Genomic DNA, 23,969 nt, shown 5'->3' on the forward strand with positions numbered 1-23,969 from the left:
TCATTCAACGAAAGAAGCACAGAAACAGCCATGGGAACTGTTATGACATCTATCGAAAAGTTCACATCACTATCTTGTGTGTATACGCCTGAGTCTCAAAGCGGCAAAAGCGAAAGAAGTCGTAGTGCAAATAATTTTAACGGAGCGGAAAAATATAGATACATCAGAACCATGTCGGACTATAGATCACAATCGCGCAGTGGCGGGGGACGTGGCGGCCAGGAGTACTCAAACGACGACGATCCGCCGATGTCGCGTCTCTTCATCATTTGCAACAAGGCGCACACGGAGGAGGATTTCCGTGAAGCCTTCTCGCCATACGGCGAAATCGAGGATATCTGGGTGGTGAAGGACAAGCACACCCAGGAGAACAAGGGAATCGCCTACGTCAAGTTCTCCAAGACATCCGATGCGGCCAAGGCGCAGGAGGAGATGAACGGCAAGACCATCGGCAAGATGGATCGCACCCTTAAAGTCCTTGTGGCAGCCAAGTGAGTTTAGCTTCCATTTCTGGTCCAATAGCATGACCTAACCCATGCACCCTTCTTCCAGTCGGAATCAGGGCTCAAATAAGTCTGAGAACGAGCAGGAGAAGTACGTGAGACTCTTCATAGTCATCCCCAAAACGGCCACCGAGGAGGATATTCGCGAGGAATTCTCGCAGTGGGGCGATGTGGAATCTGTCACAATTGTCAAGGAGAAGAACAATGGCAATCCCAAGGGCTTCGGATATGTCCGCTTCACCAAGTGCGTGGCGAATGTCGCATTGCTAATTGTCCTAGCCATAACTAATCTAATCTCAACACACAGGTTCTACTATGCAGCTGTGGCTTTCGAGAACTGTTCCGCCAAGTATAAAGCTGTCTTTGCCGAACCAAAGGGCTCTACGCGCACGCAGCGAGACCAGTACGGCCGTCCCTCCGAGGACAATCCCTTGTATAGCAGCTCGGGACGTGGCAATTCCAATTTCAATGGAGGCGGTAGCAGCAGCGGTGGCGGCGGCAGCAGCAGCTACAACAACGACTGGAATGTGTCGCAGAACAACGACATGGCGGCCTTCCTGCGCATGCAGAATGTGCCAGTGGCCCAGCCGTCCTGCCTGGAGGTTAACGTGAGCAACTGCGTCAACCAGGATCAGCTCTGGCGTCTCTTCGACATCATTCCCGGCTTGGATTACTGCCAAATCATGCGGGAACGTAAGTAACCAGCCCAGTGTGGGTTCCAATAACCTTTTAAACTACTTTCAATACCCTTTGCAGATGGACCGCGCACCAATGAGGCCTTAGTGGTGTATGACAACCCAGAAGCCGCAATTTATGCCAAGTAAACATAGCTCTAAAACACATTTTCATGCAGGTTTTAAAACACTATTCTTCTTTAGGGACAAACTCCATGGCCTGGAGTACCCAATGGGCGAACGCATCATTGTCAAAGTCAATGGAATGAGCTCAGCTCGCATGGACACATCCTTCATAGACAGTACGCGAGTTAAACCTATCAAGGGCTACAGGCCGCGCCATCACCTGTAGCCATTTATTAAACGCTTTTGTTTGGCTTATTTCTTAGCACTTTCTTGGCTTTAAATGCATGCTATTTCCTATGTCTATACTTAATGTGGTCTTTTATTTTAGAGCGGACCAAAAAGGATGCCATTTGCAATGTGCCTCTGCCCCCAACTCAGCCACTGGCATCGCCGGACGACCAGGTGGCCCAACGACTGTTCATTGTGCTCTCAGCGGTAGGTATCACTGTACCGTGTCCAATTCGCATTAGTTATAAACGTTGTTTCTTTCCAATCAACTCAGAACTTGCCGCATTCGATATTGAAGAACATTTTCTCTTGCTGGTCGGGATTGATCGACGTCTACCTTCTGCCAAACAAGAACTGTGGCTACGTCAAGTATGCGGAGGTCGAGAGTGCTCAATTGGCCATTCGCACCCTAAACGGAGCCGAAATTTGCGGCACAAAAATCAAGGTTTGTACCTTGTACTCGTGTTCTGTTGCTGACAAGCAAGCAATTCTAATCAATTTTCAATTTTTATCTTATTTCAGGTCATGGAGGCTGAGGAGCGCAGTGGGTCCGACGGCGATGATGGCGGTCGCAAGCGTTTGAGGCGTAACTGAGTGTAAGTAGCTAGTTGAGTATGCATAATTCCTGTATCTATTAATGTAGCAATAGTTGAACTGAGTGTGTGCCGTGGTCCGAGGTAAGTAGCTGTGCAAATTCCAAACCGAAACCTTTTAGAGTTTTAAGTCAATGTGCCGAGCGTCTTTGTTGGGCCAACCTCCTGCTGCACCTGCCCTGTGCACCGGTTGGCCATCGATGTCCACGATAACCATGCCGCCCACTGAGCGCGAACATAATAAGCCAAACCCTTTTTTATCTTTCTATCTCCACAGACCCACTGACAACCAAGAACTTACAGAGAACGCAATGTACGAGTACGTAACTAACTTGAGCATACAGTCCGATAAAAACAGTTGAACTGACCACCAACCACCAAACAACGCAACAACCAACCAATAACCAAACAAGAACCACCACCACAACAACACTCTCTTTACGGAATGCCACAAGAACCCGAACCAGAACCACGGGGACTGGAGAACGCAGACCGGAAACGGAAACGGCGAACGAAGACCATACCCGGGTGAACAAACCAAACAGGCCAACGAAATCACCACACCCGTTGACTACTCTACCTATTGACTAACTCAAGTGAGCCTCGTACAGAGCACTCGTAGAAAGACCCATACGACCTTTAAACGGAGCCAACGAAACTGCAATGCTTGCTATATACACTATATACACAAAATGTCGTATATATGTGTACTCATACCGCTTAGGGGACTTTTGAATCTACCCGTGATACAGAAACGAACTCTGTGAAACTTGAACTCTTACAAACGTATTCCGACGAGATTCAGCCAAGCAATACATTCAAGCGCAATGAATTTCTCAAGAGTATCAACTCTGTCTCTTAAATACACGCTAAGCCACAGCGTGAAAAGTTATTCTTTTCATATATTAGATTTAAAAAAAAAGATATTTTACTGTATAAGGCCAACAATAAATACAACAAATACAAATGGATCCAAAAAATTAAACCATTATTCGGATTTCTTTGGAAGCGGAATGGAAAACAACAAATCAAGAATGGATTTTCTTTCAATTCTCGTTATAAAAATTTTCCATTTTTATATTATTTTAAAAGCGAATGGACTCTTGAAGGGCGTTAAATGAACCAGTTCCGAAATGGTACCAATGTACAACTTCAGTTTCGCAGCCCTGGTAAGTTCCGGTTCCACAGACAGCTGAGCAGGCTTTGTTTAGATTTTGTAAATTGTTGATTTCTCGCAGCAAAAAGCTATTTTTTCGTGGAGCTAAATAATAAGAAACACATTCGCAATGGATCCAGCACTGCTTCGCGAACGCGAGGCCTTCAAAAAGCGGGCGATGGCCACGCCCACGTAAGTACCGCACTTGTGGCCCCTTTGATAAAGATTGCTTCTCGAAAATTACATGTTATCCTTTTAAAATAGCGTGGAAAAGAAGTCCAAGCCCGATAGACCAGCTCCACCGCCGCTTAGCGATGATTCCAGGCGCAAAATGCGCCCGCCCAATGCTCCCAAGCTGGACGCCACAACGTGAGTTCCTTGAGAGCCTCTGCTACTGCCAGAAATTGTTCCTAACCATGTGGAACCCTTGCATTCCATACTTAGGTACAAGACCATGTCCGGCAGTTCCCAGTACCGCTTTGGCGTGCTGGCCAAGATTGTGAAATTCATGCGCACACGTCACCAGGACGGCGACGACCATCCCCTGACAATCGATGAGATTCTGGACGAGACCAACCAGCTGGACATTGGTCAATCCGTGAAGAATGTTAGCTACAGTGCATGATAATTTTTAGCAGGTTATCAACTCAATATTCCTCAATTTTAGTGGCTTGCCAGCGAGGCTCTGCACAACAATCCCAAGGTGGAAGCCAGTCCCTGTGGCACCAAGTTCAGTTTCAAGCCAGTCTACAAGATCAAGGATGGCAAAACGCTGATGCGCCTGCTAAAGCAACATGATTTAAAGGGCCTGGGTGGCATTTTGCTGGACGATGTCCAGGAATCTCTACCACACTGCGAAAAGGTGCTCAAGAACAGATCAGCCGAAATACTTTTTGTTATTAGACCCATTGACAAAAAGAAGATATTGTTCTACAACGACAGGACTGCTAACTTTTCGGTGGGTCATAAATGCACACTTCAAAAATCCCAGCCTAATCAATCAATTGTACCATCTCAGGTGGACGACGAGTTCCAGAAGCTATGGCGCTCGGCGACGGTCGATGCAATGGACGACGCCAAGATCGACGAGTACCTCGAGAAGCAGGGCATTCGCTCCATGCAGGACCATGGCCTCAAGAAAGCCATTCCCAAGCGCAAGAAGGCGGCCAACAAGAAGCGGCAGTTCAAGAAGCCCAGAGACAACGAACATTTGGCCGACGTTCTGGAGGTCTACGAGGATAACACACTTACGCTGAAGGGTGTGAACCCAACGTAGAATAGAAACATTAGATTATACAAATATAAACCACTCTCAATGGAATTAAGTACACTCGAAACTGGATGTTATAAATTTGTTTACCCACTGCCAATCTAATTGAGAGTCCGCTGTGGCCGAAATCTCATTCCCCAAGATTTATAGTACCAGATTGTTGTTCTGCTTGTGGCTTTGAACTTAAAAATATGACGACCGGCACAGGGAAAGATAATTAAAAAGCAAAACTATGTAATCTTTTCCTGACATTCCCCATTGCTTTCCACACCTGGTGGCTGGTGGTGTGCGTGTTTGAGGGCCAGAATCGATGCTGGTGGGCAGTTAAATTGGCAACAGAGGGAAGCCGTAGCTTTAGTCTGCACTGAACAGCAGCCAAGTTCAGTTGGAATCGATTTGGAATAACCTACATTTTGGTACGGCGGTGGATTATTGTTAGCCATTCTTTTCGTGGTGCGGGCTTATCAGGAAAATTATCTATATATTGCACTCTAAAAATCAAAAAATAGATTGTGTTGCTATTTGCACTCTATTAAGATTACAACAAGAGATCGATATTTAATATAGACAAAAATATTGCTCATACGACACGTATGACAGTCATATTGCAAACTATCGTTCTTCATCTAACTTGTTCAATTTAAAAGATAGGGTATTCAGAAGTGGGTTTGCACGAAATCTGGTTCTTTGTTTACTTGGCTTGACTCTTTGGCACGGACAATGAGCTCTCTACTCGGCGGCAGAAACTTGTTTTGAAATACTCAATTTGTTTAATTATCATTCCCGAAGCATTCGCCAGTTGGCTTTGAGACTTTCTGTGCTGAGGTTGACGAAATGAAGTGGACGCGGACTGCACTTGGAGTGGCCCTGCTCCTGGCCCTGGTGTCTCACCTGGCGGCCCACAGCTCGGAGTGAGTGATCAAACCTCGTTTGCTATATAGATTAGGTCACTGACTTTCTCTTTGACTTGATTCCCGCATCCAGTGACTTGGTTTACGGATACGAGTGCCGCAGTGGCTTCTGCCAGAAGGTGGAGCTCAGCGAGGAGAACTACGCCAAGGCCATCAGTCTGCCCGTGTGCCGGCTCTTCTGCGGCAGCTCCATCGGCACGCTGTGGCCCAAACCGACGGGCACTGTGCGTCTGGACACGTTGATGCGCCAAGTGGACATCTCGTTCATTGACTTTAATTTCAATGGAACTGCCCGCCAGCAGAAGCTATGGCGAGCGGCTGAAGACCGTTTCATGGACATGCTGGACGCCCAGATCCCAGATCGCAAGGTTCTCGCTCGTGGTGGCTACCGTATGTCTGTGAACATCAATACTCCGGATGAGCCGACTCCAGCCAGACTCACCCTGGATACGGATGAGAGCTATACGCTGGACATTGATACGGATGCTTCGGGTCATGTGTTGGCCAACATTACCGCGGCCAACTTCTTTGGAGCCCGTCATGGTCTGGAGACCCTAGCCCAGTTGATTGTCTACGATGACATCCGCCGCGAGGTTCAGGTGACTGCCAATGCCACCATCAACGATGCCCCGCTGTACAAGTGGCGTGGATTGCTCCTGGACACCTCCCGTAACTACTACTCTGTGAAGTCCATCAAGAGGACGTTGGGTAAGGCAATGGTTCAGGAAAGAGGCAGGGGAGGGGTATGTTTTACATTGACTCTATGAGTATTCTTTTTTCCTCCTTAGAGGGCATGGCCTTGGTCAAACTGAACACCTTCCACTGGCACATCACGGACTCGCACAGCTTCCCACTGGAGGTGAAGAAGCGACCGGAGTTGCACAAGCTGGGAGCCTATTCCCAACGCCAGGTGTACACCCGTCGGGACGTGGCCGAGGTTGTGGAGTACGGCCGCGTGCGAGGCATCCGTGTTATGCCAGAGTTTGATGCCCCTGCCCATGTGGGTGAGGGCTGGCAGCACAAGAACATGACCGCCTGCTTCAATGCCCAGCCATGGAAGTCCTTCTGCGTGGAGCCACCGTGTGGCCAACTCGATCCCACTGTGAACGAAATGTACGATGTGCTGGAGGACATTTACGGCACCATGTTCGATCAGTTCAACCCGGATGTCTTCCATATGGGTGGCGATGAAGTGTCCACTAGCTGCTGGAACAGCAGCCAGCCCATCCAGCAGTGGATGAAGAAGCAGGGTTGGGGTCTGGAGACCGCAGACTTTATGCGCTTGTGGGGACACTTCCAGACGGAGGCTCTTGGTCGCGTGGACAAGGTGGCCAATGGTACGCACACGCCGATCATTCTGTGGACTAGTGGTCTCACCGAGGAGCCCTTCATTGACGAGTATCTGAACCCAGAGCGTTACATCATTCAGATCTGGACCACTGGTGCAGATCCGAAGGTAAAGAAGATTCTGGAGCGCGGCTACAAGATCATTGTGTCGAACTACGATGCCCTGTACTTGGACTGCGGCGGAGCTGGTTGGGTGACCGATGGCAACAACTGGTGCTCACCCTACATTGGCTGGCAGAAGGTGTACGACAACAGTTTGAAATCCATTGCCGGCGACTACGAGCATCATGTATTGGGCGCGGAGGGAGCCATTTGGTCAGAGCAGATTGACGAGCACACCCTGGACAACCGCTTCTGGCCCAGGGCCAGTGCCCTGGCCGAGCGACTTTGGTCAAATCCTGCCGAGGGTTGGCGCCAGGCGGAGTCACGTCTGCTGCTCCACCGCCAGCGACTGGTGGACAACGGGCTGGGTGCGGAGGCCATGCAGCCGCAGTGGTGCCTGCAAAACGAGCACGAGTGTCCCATTGACGCGTACGATGCACAAGTTTGACCAGCTATTAAACCTTTCCTCTTAACGGTCGCTATCCTTGTAGATGTAGTCGGGGCAGCGGGCGGCTTGGGTTGATCGTCCTGTTGCTACTCACAACGCTCTCTGCCTGAAAATAAAGCACAGCTCAAAGGTGGCCTTACGCAAGTGACTTGTCGTTTATTTTATTAAATATAAATGAGATTATTGGCCCTGCTCTGCGCCCTATTCCGATTCAAAGCGGCAGAATGTCGGAAGTAATGAGGGAAATCCGTACAGCTTTGACGATTCTTTCGAATATGAACAGTAGCAGAGTTGGACAGTTTACGCTTCAATGTGGGGTGAGGCTTTGCGAGTGATGGTGTCCACGGCCTCAAGCATAAACTCCTTGGACTCCTGAATATGTACGTAATGAGTCTAGATACTAAAAGCAGCGTTCCCTTGTGCAATATTTTGAATGGAAGCTTTACTCATTCCACTCTTCCTCGTTGCGTCCGAACTTGTAGACCAAACTGGCGAACAGGATGAAGACGTTTTGCATCAGCAGAGCCACGCCAAACCAGCCATCTTTCTTTTCTGAAAAACGATGAGTGGGTGCAATTCAGCTAAGGAATCCTTAAATCTCTGTTTATTTCTTACCATTGTTGATGAAGTCGTCGATCATCACCCAGATGGCGGCAATGATGGAGGCAAAACCCATTAGGAAGCCTACAAGCAGCCAGATCTTCGCTATCCTGGCGCCGGACTCCGATGAGTTCTCATCCGAAATCTGCGCACAAACAAAAGAAGTGAGTCACTTGTAAAGCCCAATGATAAGTGTGTGTTACATGTTCTCCCTTCACTGCGTTCACCATGCAGAAGCTGATGGTGCCGAAGATGCCGATGAAGACGTGTCCTGTGGTAATCTGGTGCTTGCCGTCGATGGACATGGCATCGATTAGAACCCACCATCCTGCGAAAAACTAAGGAGAAAAAGTTGCACTGTCAGGCGGGTGGCTCTTTGTCTGCGGGTGTTACCTTACCAGAAGACCGGCTATTATGGAAGTGTTCCTGTTCCTGGACGCATCCCCCGTGAAGTGCATCGCAATATTGTCCAACACGCCCATTGTTTAGGTTTTAAAACGTAATTCAATTTATTCCACTCTTAAATCTTCTTGTTTTGACGCACAGGGTTGTCTGCCTTCAGGTGAATACAGGTTTTCTTCATTGTCTATCGCAACCCTGTTTTAGTATTAAGTGTTTTCACACCTTAACTGCAACAGCAACATATACTTTTTGCTGTAACACAAATTAAATCCGTTATAAGCAGAAAGTTTCTGTTAATTTTATATTTTGTGCAAAAAATTAGCGCAAAAATTCAAATGTTTAATTTTAAAAATACTGCTTATGCAGCTGTGTTATTTTTTAGTACGTTAAAGGCACGACGTTTTTTTCAGAAAGTCCAATACGGTCACACACAACTTCACGTTTAACACAATTTAATTGATTTCCTTATTATTTAACAACCGATCGCAGCGACACGAGTGGGTGCGTGTGGTCAGTTTTAGAAAGAGATCGCGAAGGAATCCTAACCAGAATGCTAGTCATTAACTCATGCAGAGCTGCCTCCAGATTGGCGCTACGCAGCCTCAATTTGCGATCGCCGATCGCAACGCGCACTTTCTCGACGGGATTGGCCCTGAAAACGAAAGATGTGTGAGTATCTCCCCCACCCCACGAGCACTACAATGTTAGCTCCACACCGCCAGAGAAGCGTAAACATTGACCAATCTCGCTATTGCAGTGTTAACATAACCTTCGTGCGTGCCAATGGGGACAAGATTAAGACGTCCGGAAAAGTGGGTGACTCCCTGCTGGACGTGGTGGTCAACAACAATGTGGATCTGGATGGCTTCGGGGCCTGTGAGGGCACGCTGACCTGCTCCACCTGCCACCTGATCTTCAAGACCAGCGATTTCGAGAAGTTGCCCGACAAACCCGGTGATGAGGAGCTGGACATGCTGGATCTGGCGTACGAACTGACGGACACCTCGCGGTTGGGCTGCCAGATCACCCTGTCCAAGGACATGGAGGGCCTGGAGGTGCATGTGCCCTCCACCATCAATGACGCACGTGCCGCGTAGATAGACACCACCACTGTTATCAATTGTTACAATTTTGAGTGCTAATTCGCTTTAGTTCAACCTAGATGTAGTCAATATTTTTGAATGAAATCGTATGTATTGTCCCAGGGACACGAACCTCAGGCGGCTATAATGGATGCGCGCATAAATCCGATTCCAGGTGCGGATTAGCGTCCGCTGTTGTTTTTAAAGTGTTTAAGCTCAAAGGGATTAGATCAATATGTAAATATGTGTGTTGCAATAAATTTACATGTACTTTCGTACTTCTTTTGGTTTTATTGAAACTGTGGATACAAGCATCCAGCGTAGATATCATATTTAACCAATAATATATATGCCTTTTTATTTCTATTGGCAAAACTAGCCGTTTTTAAATCGGTCGTTCTTGTTTTTTTTAAATATCTCGAACAGAGTTTCTGATATTTTCAAATATTTTCATACCTATCAGCTGAAAAGTGTTTATCAGTAGACACATTTTTCTGCGTGTATTCATGATTCCGCACTTGTGCTTGGCAAATAAACAGGCACAAGTAAAGATTTTCCTCGGTATCATTGTGATAATGCAGTTTTTAAAGGGGAATCTTAAAGAATGTAGTATACTTTTGAACACAGGTTCGTAATATTCTAAGAATTAGGAGTGGTAATCATTATTTAGCAAATTCAAGATGATCGTATTTAATATTCCCATTTGCCTCGTTTGTATGACAATGCGAACCATATTAATCTTTATAGACAATTCATTCGTTTTGCCAAACTTGTTTTGTTTATACCAAAACTTCCAGTCACGGCCAACACAAAAGGCTGTTATCAGAGGCCCCACACAAACATTTCATCACACTGATAAAGTTTGCATTAGCTTTGTTTGCGTTTCCTTATCAGTGGTTCCCAAGCTCGATAATCAGAGTACTATTAGAACCCATTAAAACACTTGTCGCTTAATAAAAGTAAACTTTTTATTATTTCGCAGCTATCAAATAAAGTAATAAATAAATAATTTAATATATACATTTGCTATATTAACTTATTGTAAACGATTTTCTGCTTTTCCATGTTTGCCGCTTCATTACTTCGTTTGTGTTTATTTTCTCGATATTATTAACTTGCATATTGTAACATTCGAGGCGAATCTGTCCATTCAGATGGCCTCAAATCCCGCGTAGGTATAACTGAAACTTAACAAGTCTGACAATTCAATTTCGCTTTGCCTAAAACTAGGGAAACATATGAAGGATAGAGCGTAGTGGTAAAGTAGGAAACCATTTGAAAGTGGCGGATTGTGGGATCTCAATAAATAACCGAAGAATAAATAGTTATGGGATGGGGTGCCTATGGGGAATGGGCTTGGAATGAGTGTTTCTGAAGTGCACATAAAACTGATTTGGTTTTCTGTTCACGCCGATCGGTCGCTGATGATGGTGATGATGGTCCGGTCCTCTGGCCCGATTCCAGATCCTTAGTTCACATAGGCCATGCCCGCTCCCTTGCGGTCGAAGTGACGCACGCGGACGAAGAGGAAGGCGGCGACTAGAGAGGCGACGGCCAGGACGAGCAGCAGCATCACCAATCCGCCCACAAAACTGGGCACCGACATGCAGATGGTCTCCGCATCCGCGGACCTGGCCGACTGGATGACCACCGTCTCGTTGCTGGCATTGCTGTTCAGCGCAAAGTTAACGTCTCCGGGCGCCACCACCTGAATGATTCGGCTGGTGTTCACATCGGTCATCTCCTGCGCGTTCCGCTTGTAGATCCTCTGTGGCTTCACCACAATGTCCATGGTGTCCCTGCGCCTTCGCACGCCGCGCAGATCGTCCAGTCCCTCCACGGAGCGTGGGCGTCCGCCCAGGGAAACCAGGTTGCCACCGGCACTCAGGTCATCCTTGCGCTTCACCGTGCTGTACTGACCGCTCTGTCCTGGCAGTGGTGGTGGCGGCAGACCCAGTTCGTTGCTGCCAGTGGGCTGGGGCTGTGGCGACTGGGAGCTGGCAGGTCCGGAAACGGTTCCCGAGTCAGCAGTGGGCACTGCCGCCGAGGTCTGAGCCTGGGGCGAGGGCACCACATCCGGTTGGTTCTCAGAGTACGCTCCAGTGGCATCGGAGGCAGGGTGACGTGGATCAGGATAGGCAGCTGGTGGCAGAACTCCGGGACCGCCCAGGGCGAAATCGTTCCTCTCGTATGCCTCTGGGGGACCGTACTCCTCGGACAGACCATTGGCGCCAATCTGGGGCAGACCATACTCGCCACCTGGCAAACCGGGTCCGCACTTGGGCTCGGGGCAGTTGTAGCGGCACACCTGGATGACGCACTGGAAGTGCACATTCATCGAGTCGGGGAACTTGAAGGCCTGGAAGTAGGCGAAGCTAACCACCGATGCCGAGGGTCCGAAGTTCTTGATCTTCTGGAACTTGCTCATGATCTTGGGCCTGACAACGCAGCCATTCTGATCCACCAGCTGGATGGGAGCCCGCTTGCCGTCGTGGGCCACACAGTTGCGCACCAGCATATCGAATTTGTTTTCATCATCCTTGATGGCCAGCACCATGGTCATCGTCTGTCCGATCTTGACAATGCCCGAAACCTCGGAGGCCCAGGGTCCCTTGCCCACCTGGATTTGCATCCAGCACTGCAGGTTGTCGCCCAGGAAGTTAGCGGTCACCGCATGCAGCATGTCCACCTGGAAGGGCCTGAAGGTGACGGCCTTCTCGTAGAAATCGTACCAGGTGCAGCGCAGCTTCCTGGCCTGATCCCACACCTCCTGCACGTAGGGATCGTACTGGATGATGATCGTGTTCTCCACATAGCTGCCCGATGGCGTGGGCGCTCCATAGCCGGCGGCATTGTGGTTGGCCGAGCTGGTCATGCCGCAGCTGTTCAGGAAGATCTCGAAGGTGGCGCTCAGGTGGCCGGTGCCGGGCTTCAGGTGCACGCAGTGGGGATCACTGTAGAATCCCTTGGAGAAGATCATGCCGTAGAAGGGTCGGTCGAACTCGATGTTCACCCGCATGTGGGTCTTCTCGCACTGCACCTGCAGGTGCTTGATCTGCGGACTGTCGTTGGTGCTGGCGAGGGGCCATGCCTCCTCGGACACATCGTTGGTGGCTCCGGTGCTCAGTGGTCCCTGGGGCGCTCCGTAAATGGGCGCCGGTGGACCGTAGCCGGCCCTGTGTTCGAGGGGCAGGGCGGCGGACTCAATGTGCGAGGCATCGCCATGCACCGACAGGTGCTGTGGAAGAAAAGAAGGGGAAATGCATTAGAAAAGGGAACCAATACAGTTAATTTTGTATTTATTAAGAAAGATACTGCAACAGTGCGTATGAGCAACATGCCTTGAAGACATCACTTATACGCAGTGTTGCACATTTCAGACATGTGCAAACTCAAAAGTTTTCCTCTTGTTTTTCGAAACGATGTCAAAACACTCCACCCCCTAAAAACGTTTCGATTAGAGCCTAGGTTATGGCTCAGATCACAGGATTGCGGAAAGCTCTCGTTTCGGCTTATCTTTTCCGTGATATAATTGGATGTGGGTTATGCAACCGCAATCTCAGCCAGACACCGAAATCACTCTCGACGACATTTGGCAAGAAGCGATGCGAAGCGTTGAAAATTACACGACAGCTGGAGTATTTCAAAATTAAATGGTTGACAGAGCGGCACGCTTAGCAAACCCAAGAAACACAAAACTAAAAGCTCCAAATGGAGTTTAACCCATTGCGTAAGACAACGGGGAAAGAGCCACGCCCCCGTTTCCCCCGCAGGGCTTTGTCACTTTCTTTCTGTCTTTCGATTTGGCTGCGGCTTCGCATCTGGCTCATAATTTTATGGGCTTGTGGCTGCGCACGGGAAGCGGATGTATCTCAAAGTCCGGCGGGGGCACCACGAAAACCGAAAGTTAAATCCAGCACGATGACGGTGTGGATTTTTCTGTGGCCCGCTGCTGTATTTGTTTATTTATTATTATATCTGTGCTTTTTTACTTTCGGTGGCTGGTGACCATGCGCTGAGATGTCGTGAGATGATTTTGAAAGTGAAATGACCAAAGGAAAACGAGCTGGCCAACAAAAGAAGCAACGTACCTAATGGAAAAAAAAATAGAGAAACAAAAACACAGTGTCTACTATTTTCTTTTTGGACATTCCACGCACTTGGCGATGGAGATATCAATATAAACACATCGATCGATCCATTCGATCGCCTCGATGGCATTGGTCATTTTTCTTCTCTCTTTTTTCCAGCGTTCGACGCTTTGGAGAAAGAAAACTGACAATAAATAAATAATAAAGCAATCTCTGTGAATTAATGCGCCATAAACAAGAAAGTCAAAACTGGTACAAATCAGAGCATAACTGCAATTTCTTCGCCGCCTCAGCACCCAGACACGCAGTTGGTTAGTTGGATGGATACCTGGATGCTTGGACGACACTCGCCTGGCCAACAGTTTCTTTGGCCAGCTTGCGTTTGAGTTTTCCTTGACGTGATTGCAGCGGCTAAACTGCGCCGATTGGTGTGAGTGTGTTTCTGTTTTCCATCGGCCACCAGTGATTGATGCGCTTTAAATAGCCCACTGATGGCTGCCACTTTTTCGACGCGGGGAAGGGGGCGACTATGTCTTGGCCATGCTTATCAATCGAAAGCGTGCGGCAGCGCCAAAGAAATCCGCCAAATTTATGGCTCATCTCATATTGATTGGCAGTCCATCGCGGTGATGCATATGAGAGGTATTTAAGAAATTTAATACCTCTCTTTAGCTATGTAAGCAATCATGTTACTGTCATATTCATTTATTTAACTATATCCACCAGATACATTGAATATCTGTAAGATTGAAACTCACTTCTAAGACAATGTTAACTCACTGTAAAATAAATTCTAGTTGTAATATATGTACTTCCCCGCTTCTACACTGAGTAATCTCTTTGCTTTTCTCTCTCTCAGCTAATTTTCCAACTCTAATTGCAATGATTAGCAAAGTGCCGTTTAGTTGCTACATTGTCCGCCATTCCTCCACCGGCCAACTCTCTCGATATCGATATTGATATTGATCTGCCAGCAATCCGCTATATGCATAGTCTTCTGACTTCCCAACTTCCAACTTAAGATCGCAGCTCAATCCGTCAGTGATTTGCATTCGAATCGCTATTGATCGAACGGTAGTCTATCTTTGAGTCGAAAGTGAAGAGATCCGCTACAGGTTGGGTCTGCATACGAAATGAGCTGCTCCAAAGTGGGCCACACCGCAGAGATCTTCTAACTGTACGCCGCCTGCTGGATGGAAACCAGCGCCTCATGCCCAGCACTTTCGTGTGGATCATATGGAGCTATACTACATCATCTATAAGGTATGCCCACCCACCGCCAAGCAACCAACTCACCTGTGTGTTGAGTACCAGGCACAGGACTATGGCCATTAGGCTGCTGCGTCGCGTCAGGTGTCCCATTTTGATCTGGTTGTGTGTGTGTGTGTGCGGTGTTTGGCTTGAAATTGAAATTCCAATTTGACGCCCTGGAAACCAAAAATGTGGATTTTTGGATTTCGCTAGTCGGCCTCGCTCTGCGGCTTTCTTCTTCGCTGCTGCTGTTTGATTTTTGGTGTGGCGTCTGCAAGAAAAGAAAGGGGAACAAGGGTAAACAATGCGACCGATTTGCATACGAATATTTTTCGAGGCCAGTTGTAAAGGCGCTGTTATTTGGCACGGGCTGTAAGGCCGTTAGAAAACACTGTTATCGAACCACGCAGCTTATCTCACTTATGCATAATGCTCAAGCAAAATCACACCGTTTTGGGCGAGCATATTCATATATCTAAACATAAACATATACGCAGTCGACTTTATGGCCGTCATTAAGCGGCCAAATTAATAGCCACAATTGCCCGTTTGCTGGCTTATGGTGTCAGTTGATACGAGTACACGCGCTGAGAAAGAAAACTGCATTTGATGTTAAGCAAATGAAAACTCGCGCGCACCAAACAGGAACCACTTTCTATTTTCACTATAACAGTACTCCGCAAGCATTTGGCTTCTTCCAATCCGAATGCGACTGCGACACACGAATCCATACGAATCCGAGTACAAATCCGAGTCCAAGACGCCAACGCAGCGTCTGCTTTTCCACACGGTGGCTGCACTTTACGACCATCCATTAATTTCGACTGTTTTTCCTTACGTTTAACAGTCGCACTCTAGCATGACTCGGCCATCGGCTTAACAGTGGCCCAAAAGCGTCTTGGCCTGGCTAACAGAGCTCAGTGTTTTTGTAGTTTTTGGCCTACAACGATTCCGAATCCCCGATGCCGACGGTGCGCCTGCGTTCGAGTGCCGATAAAGACTGAAGACTGGAAGACTGAAGACCGGAGAGACTGGAAGACCGAAGACTGACAGCTTTCACACAGCCGCCGGAGCGATGGAAAAGTAAGCGGCTGCTCTGCCGCGAACGCATTTCACTTGCTCTCCCGCGACTTTACCCTACTGTCTCTCTGTTTTTATCATTTCGTAGTTTTGTTTTTGGCTCCAACTTGCAGTGTTAGGTTTTACTTTTACACACACGGGCCCCAGTGTTGGGTGCCCAGGTCTTATTCCGAAAAATAACACATGTAAATGGGTTTTTAACAAGCCGCGGCCATAAAGTCCGTCGAGGAGCCGCTGAAAACCGGCTTGCTGGCGTTGAGCAAGTGTACCATTAACCCACTGAAACAGTAACGGATGCCACTAAACTGGCTGACAATTGTTTTTGGCAACAGGAGGGGGCAAAGTCGGTGGTTGGGGCAGGCACTTCAAAACTGAGTGCCCTAATGGCCCTCCAGCTGATTGGATTATGCAATCATGGTTTTCTAAAATATACCGAATAGTTACTTTCCTGCAAAACTGACCCTACACTCATTTTAAAATATAATATAACTATTGGTATTATTTTAAACCCTTTGAGAATATGATAGCTCATAAGATGTTTCTCATAAAAAAGCCTATACAAAATTGTGACTTTTACGACTTGCAAGAAAATTGAAATATTTAAATGATATATGCCACCCAGTGTGACCATAAAAACATAGTTTTGAAGCTGTACTCAAGAAATGGGTTAGGTCAGTGCTGATCACAATTAGCGATATTTTTACTGGCAGAAGACATCGTAAAATTAGCAAAGAACTTGCAAATGTCTTGTTCGTTTAAGTGTGCTGGCCATTTAACGGCGCTTTAGCCATTTATTTGACTAGGTATTTTCAATTTGATTTTTTCGGCCACTTTCTTGCCCAGGAAATGGCCGCAAATTTGCATATAAAACTAGAAATCTTTGGCAATTAGCAAAAGGCGGCGAAACTCTGTTGGTTTTCTTAGTTTTGTACCCAGCTAATTGCTGGCACCCCTGCAAATGCCTTATCAAGCGACTTCAATCGCCACCAAAGAAGCCAGCAAATCTTTCTTTTTCAGCAGCTGATGGAGCTTGTTTGAAGCTCATTGTTGCTGCTGTTGGCTGTTATGTGTAACTGCCAAATGGAATTGTTTATTGTGGCTGTTTGGCAAGTGAAAGTTTTTCACCGCCTTCTTCTTTTAGTTTTTTTTTTTTCTGGCTCTGCTCGAGCCCGCGCTTCTTACAGCTGCCGCATATAAGGGCATATTTATTTTTCTCTTGTTTGGCTGCCAGCTTTAATTAACACTATAAAGTTATTTGCTCACATATCGCGGGCGAAAGGTGCAACTGGGGACTTTTGTTTTCAGCTAATTAGCTTACGATCTGGCTTCAGCATTTTTCATTTCTCTGTCATATATATTTACAGTATCGGCGCATTAAATCATGTGAAAATCATGCTGCCAAGTGAAAATGCAACGAAAACCAGCTGGCCGACTGGTGGCGATGTCTCCACTCCGCCAATTGATTGAATGACAATGCGTGACGCTATATAAACAATATGGTGCATGGCATGGCATATGGCAGTGGTCCATTGCAAACTAGGTGAACCACTGGGGCACTCACATAACTCGCGGTTGGATCGTTCTAATTCTCGGTAATTTACGTGGCTTACATTTCGGGGTCCCCCGAGCCGGATATCGATACGAATCGGACAACTCAATGGACGGTCGTGTGTCCCCAGGACTCGATGATTTGAATAGCCGGCATTAGCACACGACATTTCCTGCGACTCAAAGTCAAACAAAGCCAGGCGGGCACTGTAATTTCTCTGATTGTAAGGCACTTATCACACATTTCAGCCCCTCGGGCTGGTCTAATTCGATAATAACTCTCATTGGTTTGCTGTGCTATTTTCATCTCCAAAATTTCCTTGTATAGAGACTCGCATTCATTGACATCGGTTGTCAATTAAAAGAAAACGAAATTGCATTTAATGCCATGGCCGAGTAATTATTTATCAGCACTCGCGCTGCATTTATTTTTTGGTTTTGGCATTTGCCAAAACGGCTGCTTGCAGTCCATTAATTTAATTGAACGCTTTCACAAATCCCCCGTCGTCGTAACTAAAACTCACATCTTTTTCGTTTTCATTCATCTTTGGCGTTTTGCAGCCCCGGGGAGTAAGGCTTTTATATATTCAAAAACGTATCTACATGTCTTCATAAATGTCTGGGATATTTGCTTAATTGAGTAGCTGACAAATTTGCTGCTCTTGACACGGGATGGCCGATGTCTGGAGATGGGGATACCAGATGAAAGGGGCTTCCAAAAAAAAAAATGCTTAATAGATGACAGAGGTGCGGTCGCCACCGCAAACACTTCTTTGGTTAACAAAACAGAACTTGGAATGGAGTTTTATGCGTTGGAATGTGTTTCGTTGTTTGTCGATCGATTCCGAAAGGCGGTTGTTGCTCGGTAAAAGTTTCACTATTGCAGATGCTGTGGAACTACTTTTAATACACCGAAAACAATTAAATGCGCTCGTAGTTTTTCTTACATTTTTTACACTTGCTTTGGTTATTAAGTGCTTTCATGGTATTTATTGACATAGAAGCGTGTCATATTGCGCGTTAAGATTGGTTGAAAAAAAATATGAAACGAATTCATAAAAACCTCAATTAAGTGATCTGATCTAAAGGGCAATAAATTTAAAGATAGTACTAACTTTCAAATTTTGCAGCAGTTTTGTGCATGCATATTTGTTTATTTCACTATAAACATTACCACTTAAGTGCTGTAAAGATAAGCTATTCTGGACAACCATATATATATGTTTATATGACATTTCATAAGACGCTTGTTGCAGTGCAGCATTTCGAAATTGTAACGGTAAGACCAGCGTTTCCACTCAATTTAATGTCATTTGTGGCTGCCGCGGCTTTTGTGGCCGTAAACGATCGATATTATTTGCCATAGTGGCATAGAAACCGAAGTCGGCCCCCAGCCGCTTCCAGATAACCCCCTTCGATCCCCCAGCGGATCATGCGTAATTAACTACACATGTCGATATCACGAGCCTCGGATGCTGTGAAAGTGAAATTTGTTCGCACCGCCAGCGAGCAGCAACAATGGAGAAGGAGTGGGGCTGAAAAAGCGCAAAAATGTTAACAGCCGTCGAGGGTTTTTTCTTGTAAAGGGGCAATTTACTTTCGTTTACTCGCGCAAGTGTGTGCGTGTGTGTGTGTATGTGTGTGAGTGCCTCAGTTAACTGTGTTTTTTATGGTTATTAAGTAACTTCTTTCTTACAGATAAACAGATGGCAACCGAGGGTAAAGCGATTAGCTCTGAAGCGTGCTCGAATGTTGAAAGAGGTCTTCGCTGACGAAATGCCCATATATGTTTCCACACTAATTTAAATTTCTTCCTATAACTTTTTAATTCGCATCGGTAAATGTTTCAGTTAGTGGTTCGTAAATTTAATTTCATGATTAAATCGGTTCGGGCAGTTTGGTCATACCTTTAATGAGGCTTACAAACTCGGTAATCGTTTGGTTGTTTCTGGTGATTTTGGTAATTTTGGTGTGTGTTTTTATAAAGCAATTTTAAGGTTTACCAATATTTTGCAAGCTATGTGATTGAACTGTTCATAATACAAAAGACTTAGGCAACAAGCTACCTTAAATACAAAAGACTTAGGCAACAAACTTCCTTCAATACAAAAGACTAGTGCAACAAGCATGCAAAAAACAAAAGACTTAGGCAACGAACCTGCGCCAATATGGGAGGAACCCGCAGTTTTTTCGCAACTTAAGACCGAGCTGGCGATAAGATGAGCCCCACAGCCCGGACATTATGTAAAATAGAGCAAACAATTAATTTTCTATGCTCCACTTCGGCGACAAGGCGACAATTAACCAATGAGATAAGGCGAAGGCGCCCGCAGACTTGCCTCAGGTGCTGTCTGAGTGGCAAATGAAAGTAAATTGTGGCAGCCGCAACTTCGACGGCATTCCATTCACTTGGTAGTCGCTGTTGGGAAATTGCCTTGCCTTGCCGCATGTGCGTACAAAAATGATAACGCAATTTATCGCAAAATAGGGAAAGTGAATTTAGAAATGGGCCTCGCGAGCAATTTGCATACTGATCTGGCACGCTGCGGGTTGAAGGCCAGGGAAAATATATGTGGGCATAAGATATAAGGGGTGTGAAATATGCTAATTGAGAGGAAATTGCAATCATGCCAAAGGAAACGAAAAAATAGCGTCGTAAACGGCATTTTTTGCAAGCTATTATTAACTGCGTTTGGCTGTTTGCAAGCTAAACGCTCCAGGAGCTTAAATACTATTACTCATTTTTATAAATATTGTAAGACTTGAAACCTTTTATAGAATGGCTCAACTTCGTGATGATAAGCAATTAATTATTTTTTATAACAATTTCTCCCAGTTCGCACTGAACCATAACTTTTCCCAAAAAAAACCCCGAAAAATTACGAATTCCCGTTACCTGCTAACTGTTTCCGTTAACTGCCCAAAAGTTGTGGCAAGTAACCCCTCGCGGATCATTAGTGGAATGCCGTTAGCCAGGATCAGAGATGCAGATGCAGATAAAAGGAAACAAGACAATTAACATAATTCACAAAACCCCCTATATTCTCCTGCCCATTTTGGCTTCCTTTTGTTGCTGGCCATTTTTACTTTCCATTTCTTTTAACGGTAAACGCGAAATCCGCCAAAAAACGACTCCAATTGCAAAAAGGGGGAAGGAGGTGGAGGTGGTGGCGCACATCGAATCGCGATCGGATGCCATTGAATGGGCAGAACCGGTTGCCGCTGCTGCCATTGCCGGCCCAACGAAAGTAAAAACTCAAGGGCTTGCACTTTCTGCCCAAGTTGTCCGGTCCAGTTCAGCGCCGATCGGTGAAAGAACGATGGAGGTGAAAGAAGGCGGAGGGTGAAAGAAAGCAAGTATAAAAGCGACAAGGTGATCAACGGAGAAAGGGGCAGAGTGGAGAGGGGCGGCAGAGCTGAGCTGCAGGCATATCCTCCAGTTGCAACTTGCAACGCATCGTTAGCCGAAGCCAACTCGAAACCGAAGTTGCAGTGGCAGCCAGCAATACGTGCACTTTGAGAAAAGGCAAGTGCAATGTAATGCAAATGTAATTTAAAATAAAAGAACATTTTATGCTGACAAGATCTCACAAAAAACATATCAATATTCAAGTGACCATAGCCTAAATAGTTTTGAGTTATTTGCATATAACATCATATTTTTTCTCCGTGCAGAAACAGATCCAACGAAGTTGGCGAAGCCCAAGCCGGTTGCATTTTGCTCTGAAATAATTAGTGACCCAATTTCGGGCTGCGGCGGCTGTCGCCACGGAGCGGCCTGTTCCGCTTGCCTGCCCGCCGCACCACTGAGCCACCACCAACCACCGCACCACTTGCAACTGGCAGATCGCAGTGGTGCAAGCAAATTGCTCGACTCTGGGGCTCCGCTAGCTGGTGGTAGTGGTGTGGTGTTGGCGTACTCGTACTTTGTGGCATGCATGCAAAGAAAGTGGTTTTCATTTCTTTTCAGCGCACCGCTCAGGCACACATGCAGTGCTATATAGCATAGTTATACGTTACTTGAGATGTTTCGTTTATGCTGCTCGATTTTTGGAGTGACTCTCGTTGAGTTAATGTGCGGCTCAATCAAAAAAAAAAAAAAAGTGCAGGAAAAACGAAATACGAATGGATCTCTGGGCGGGCATTGATTTGACTGATTTTCCATGATTTCCATGATAATTTCAAATCAACTTTGATTGCGTCTAATGAAGAGCTTTGGGTGCAACTTGAAGTGGGCAGTGGCGTGCAGCGGATGGTGCCAAATGAGATTTTGTGGTCAACAAGCCGAAAAACGCTGAGCCGTCTGTCGAGATTTAGAGGGTTAACAGAGTTAACCAAGTGAAAAGGAAAGAAATCAAAACAAATGGAAGTGAATTGAATTATTTCTTGAGAATAACATTTGAAATGAAATATGAGAAATTGACTTGGCGGTCTCATTAAAAGTGGATTGAAAGTCAAGTGAAGGTTTTCAGAAATTGTAACTCTGGTAATGGAATCATTTTGGATATACAATATGTTTTTTCAATTTCAAATGTATTTTGATAACTAACTCCTACATTTTTCTTTCGAATTCTATTTCATTCTTTTCTCTTGGCAGTTAATGAAAATCGCGTTTTCACAACTCCTGGAGCTGCCAATGAAAGTTCGGTCGCTTTTCTTTTTTCTTTCTATCCCGTTGTTGTTTGACATTTTCACGCTGCCATGAAAAACTGCGTGAAAATTGCACAAGGCGGCGAGACAATTGCCGTTAATTTGAAATTGTCGCCAAGTCCCAGAGCCAGTTGCCGCGATCTTGAGCCAGGGTTTTCAGAGATTCAACCGCAGTCGAGAGCGAGAAACCAGTAATTATTGCAGCAAGTGGTGCAGCTTCTTTCACTATGAGAATGTCTGCGTCTGCGGCGTCTGTCTGTGTGGAATCAATTAAAAGTATTGCCAGGCGCTATGTTTGGGCAGCAATGACAAGCGGTGGCCCACACGGCGTATGAGCAATGCAACCCAGTTGGCCGAGAGCGCGCGTGCTAAGAGATCCCGCGATGCTCAGATACTTTGTTACATAGATACAGATACGGAAAGTATATCTGCTAGATGCGATCGTGGTGTTTCTTATTCAAGATAGAGCGCACCCAGCGAAATTGTTTTCATGCGCTGCGGCCCAAAGTGGAGCAGTTTTTGAACAAAGCAATTCGCAATATTAATCAACAGAGAAGCTGCAATACATGTGTGTATGGAAAACTCAGCGACTGCAACTGCAGCAGAAGCCGAAGAAGAAGCCACGACTGCGAATGAGAAGCGGCACAAGATAATTTCAGACTTTCATTCGCGCGAAACGCGATGAAATTTCACCAGCAGAAAAATCAGCAACATGAGACACACAGAACGAGCGCCGGCTACTGCACCACCGAACCACTCGAATCTCGTTTCAAGTGGGTGGTTGGGTGGTGGGTGGCTGGATGGCTTCTTTCTCTGGCCAATTGAGAGCTGTGAGTATGCAAATCCAAATTAAGCTTAATGAGCCAAGGGTTCCACATCAGTTTTATGCGCTTCACGCCTCAGCGGCGCCTTAACTATTATTAATAATAGTTATATTTCCGCATAATGCACGACGACGAAAGTTGCCGTGCGTTTTTGGCTTTCTTCTGCACTCATTTTTTTTTTCAACGAAAATAACAAACATTTACGGGTATTCTCTCTTTCGGCGAAGTGATTGCAACGCTTTTGTAAGCAAATGGAACTGTGGGTTGAGTGTTGGAACGTTTTTTACAAGTTATGTGAATGGGGCAGATGTTTATATGGTCGGCAGACAGACCATAGACAGTTAGGTGGCCCACTGATAATTAATTTTGTTTGAGGTGTGAAAAAATGGCATCAATGTAACAATGGCTCTTTGAAAAACTTTAGCGCAAGACCAGCATTTTTAATTATCACACAGAAAGTGCAAATGTGACTTCAAATTTTACAAATAATTTGTATATATTTTAAACATATTTTAAGTATGCTTTGTACTTTAATTTAACACATTCCCAGCAGGTTCGTTTCCTAAGTCTTTTGTTTCAGTAAGCTTTTTATTGAATACCACTATCTTGTGACACTAAGATCCGTTCATTGATCCCTAAACTGGGTTAACTCATTTGGCAACCCAGTTATTTTTCAATTTCGTCACACTTTCTTACCTTTAGTCAGTTTAAATCCTTGGCATTGGGTTCGGTTAATCCCTTTCAGCTGGAGTCAATGGCACAGCGGCGGATCACGATTGCTTTTTTATGTTCGGTGTTCCACTGGAATCGAGGATTCGGATGTGTTCGTTGCACAAATTGAAACAAGAGCAAGTCTCGAGTTGCTCACTTGATTTTGTAGCTTGTTTTTATATATTCGAAATTTCCAAAATATATTCCAATCGATATAGATTTTCGATTCCGAGCACTGCGATCACGGAACGAAGGGACGCGCTGCGGACGCGGAGGTGGCTAACAGGACGCGACTGGAGAGACAACTCGTCGCACACAAAGTTGAAATGAAAATGCGGCCCGGCCGTATCGCTAACCAAGATTTTATATCGC

At 46.1% G+C, this 23,969-nt stretch overlaps 6 protein-coding genes across 11 annotated transcripts; 4 read left to right on the forward strand and 2 right to left on the reverse strand.

The window, feature by feature from the left end:
• Positions 1–48: 48 nt before the first annotated feature.
• LOC6736761 (RNA-binding protein 45) lies at positions 49–3,095 on the forward strand. 2 transcript variants are annotated; one of them, XM_016170840.3, is made up of 9 exons: positions 49–491; positions 553–747; positions 811–1,196; positions 1,260–1,323; positions 1,382–1,479; positions 1,632–1,738; positions 1,806–1,976; positions 2,054–2,127; positions 2,402–3,095. In XM_016170840.3, the coding sequence occupies exons 1-8, from the start codon at positions 172–174 to the stop codon at positions 2,123–2,125; spliced, it is 1,413 nt and encodes a 470-aa protein (XP_016030382.1). In that variant the 5' UTR covers positions 49–171; the 3' UTR covers positions 2,126–2,127; positions 2,402–3,095. The 2 variants fall into 2 exon arrangements, with proteins under 2 accessions (XP_016030382.1, XP_002083617.1); XM_002083581.4 differs by having other exon boundaries at positions 2,054–3,095.
• Positions 3,096–3,152: 57 nt separating this feature from the next.
• Positions 3,153–4,617, forward strand: LOC6736762 (general transcription factor IIE subunit 2). Of its 2 annotated transcripts, XM_016170842.2 has the most exons (6): positions 3,153–3,293; positions 3,363–3,472; positions 3,545–3,649; positions 3,725–3,887; positions 3,948–4,238; positions 4,299–4,617. In XM_016170842.2, the coding sequence occupies exons 2-6, from the start codon at positions 3,411–3,413 to the stop codon at positions 4,554–4,556; spliced, it is 879 nt and encodes a 292-aa protein (XP_016030384.1). In that variant the 5' UTR covers positions 3,153–3,293; positions 3,363–3,410; the 3' UTR covers positions 4,557–4,617. The 2 variants fall into 2 exon arrangements, with proteins under 2 accessions (XP_016030384.1, XP_002083618.1); XM_002083582.3 differs by lacking the exon at positions 3,153–3,293 and having other exon boundaries at positions 3,300–3,472.
• Positions 4,618–4,903: 286 nt separating this feature from the next.
• LOC6736763 (chitooligosaccharidolytic beta-N-acetylglucosaminidase) lies at positions 4,904–7,506 on the forward strand. Of its 3 annotated transcripts, none has more exons than XM_016170845.3 (4): positions 4,904–4,966; positions 5,340–5,461; positions 5,535–6,169; positions 6,250–7,506. In XM_016170845.3, exons 2-4 carry the CDS (start codon positions 5,385–5,387, stop codon positions 7,356–7,358), a joined length of 1,821 nt encoding a protein of 606 aa, XP_016030387.1. In that variant the 5' UTR covers positions 4,904–4,966; positions 5,340–5,384; the 3' UTR covers positions 7,359–7,506. The 3 variants fall into 3 exon arrangements, with proteins under 3 accessions (XP_016030387.1, XP_039149400.1, XP_044779008.1); XM_039293466.2 differs by lacking the exon at positions 4,904–4,966 and having other exon boundaries at positions 5,241–5,461; positions 6,250–7,339; positions 7,402–7,506; XM_044923073.1 differs by lacking the exon at positions 4,904–4,966 and having other exon boundaries at positions 5,243–5,461.
• On the reverse strand, positions 7,495–8,545 carry LOC6736764 (transmembrane protein 50A). Its single transcript, XM_002083584.4, has 4 exons — positions 8,357–8,545; positions 8,162–8,296; positions 7,974–8,103; positions 7,495–7,910 (listed from the first exon to the last, which is right to left on the reverse strand). Exons 1-4 carry the CDS (start codon positions 8,438–8,440, stop codon positions 7,801–7,803), a joined length of 459 nt encoding a protein of 152 aa, XP_002083620.1. The 5' UTR covers positions 8,441–8,545; the 3' UTR covers positions 7,495–7,800.
• A 213-nt stretch (positions 8,546–8,758) lies between these two features.
• Positions 8,759–9,720, forward strand: LOC6736765 (adrenodoxin-like protein 2, mitochondrial). Its single transcript, XM_002083585.4, has 2 exons — positions 8,759–9,029; positions 9,118–9,720. Exons 1-2 carry the CDS (start codon positions 8,911–8,913, stop codon positions 9,455–9,457), a joined length of 459 nt encoding a protein of 152 aa, XP_002083621.2. The 5' UTR covers positions 8,759–8,910; the 3' UTR covers positions 9,458–9,720.
• A 684-nt stretch (positions 9,721–10,404) lies between these two features.
• On the reverse strand, positions 10,405–23,969 carry LOC6736766. 2 transcript variants are annotated; one of them, XM_016170224.3, is made up of 3 exons: positions 23,583–23,969; positions 14,830–15,055; positions 10,405–12,680 (listed from the first exon to the last, which is right to left on the reverse strand). In XM_016170224.3, exons 2-3 carry the CDS (start codon positions 14,893–14,895, stop codon positions 10,911–10,913), a joined length of 1,836 nt encoding a protein of 611 aa, XP_016030390.1. In that variant the 5' UTR covers positions 14,896–15,055; positions 23,583–23,969; the 3' UTR covers positions 10,405–10,910. The 2 variants fall into 2 exon arrangements, with proteins under 2 accessions (XP_016030390.1, XP_016030389.1); XM_016170223.3 differs by lacking the exon at positions 23,583–23,969 and adding an exon at positions 15,623–15,868.

This window comes from Drosophila simulans, chromosome 3L (assembly GCF_016746395.2).
Source record: "Drosophila simulans strain w501 chromosome 3L, Prin_Dsim_3.1, whole genome shotgun sequence".
In the NCBI taxonomy this organism is placed as follows: domain Eukaryota; kingdom Metazoa; phylum Arthropoda; class Insecta; order Diptera; family Drosophilidae; genus Drosophila; species Drosophila simulans.

Coding starts and splice junctions, on each gene's coding strand:
- LOC6736761 (XM_002083581.4), top strand. CDS start 172: ATGTCGGACTATAGATCACAATCGCGCAGTGGCGGGGGACGTGGCGGC. Junction 492..552: donor AAAGTCCTTGTGGCAGCCAA/GTGAGTTTAGCT, acceptor CCCTTCTTCCAG/TCGGAATCAGGGCTCAAATA. Junction 1,480..1,631: donor GGACACATCCTTCATAGACA/GTACGCGAGTTA, acceptor CTTTTATTTTAG/AGCGGACCAAAAAGGATGCC.
- LOC6736762 (XM_016170842.2), top strand. CDS start 3,411: ATGGATCCAGCACTGCTTCGCGAACGCGAGGCCTTCAAAAAGCGGGCG. Junction 3,473..3,544: donor CGGGCGATGGCCACGCCCAC/GTAAGTACCGCA, acceptor CTTTTAAAATAG/CGTGGAAAAGAAGTCCAAGC. Junction 3,650..3,724: donor CCCAAGCTGGACGCCACAAC/GTGAGTTCCTTG, acceptor TTCCATACTTAG/GTACAAGACCATGTCCGGCA.
- LOC6736763 (XM_039293466.2), top strand. CDS start 5,385: ATGAAGTGGACGCGGACTGCACTTGGAGTGGCCCTGCTCCTGGCCCTG. Junction 5,462..5,534: donor CTGGCGGCCCACAGCTCGGA/GTGAGTGATCAA, acceptor TCCCGCATCCAG/TGACTTGGTTTACGGATACG. Junction 7,340..7,401: donor CACGAGTGTCCCATTGACGC/GTACGATGCACA, acceptor CTATCCTTGTAG/ATGTAGTCGGGGCAGCGGGC.
- LOC6736764 (XM_002083584.4), bottom strand. CDS start 8,440: ATGGGCGTGTTGGACAATATTGCGATGCACTTCACGGGGGATGCGTCC. Junction 8,297..8,356: donor CCATAATAGCCGGTCTTCTG/GTAAGGTAACAC, acceptor TTTTCTCCTTAG/TTTTTCGCAGGATGGTGGGT. Junction 7,911..7,973: donor CGACGACTTCATCAACAATG/GTAAGAAATAAA, acceptor ATCGTTTTTCAG/AAAAGAAAGATGGCTGGTTT.
- LOC6736765 (XM_002083585.4), top strand. CDS start 8,911: ATGCTAGTCATTAACTCATGCAGAGCTGCCTCCAGATTGGCGCTACGC. Junction 9,030..9,117: donor GCCCTGAAAACGAAAGATGT/GTGAGTATCTCC, acceptor TCGCTATTGCAG/TGTTAACATAACCTTCGTGC.
- LOC6736766 (XM_016170224.3), bottom strand. CDS start 14,895: ATGGGACACCTGACGCGACGCAGCAGCCTAATGGCCATAGTCCTGTGC. Junction 12,681..14,829: donor GCCTGGTACTCAACACACAG/GTGAGTTGGTTG, acceptor TTTCTTCCACAG/CACCTGTCGGTGCATGGCGA.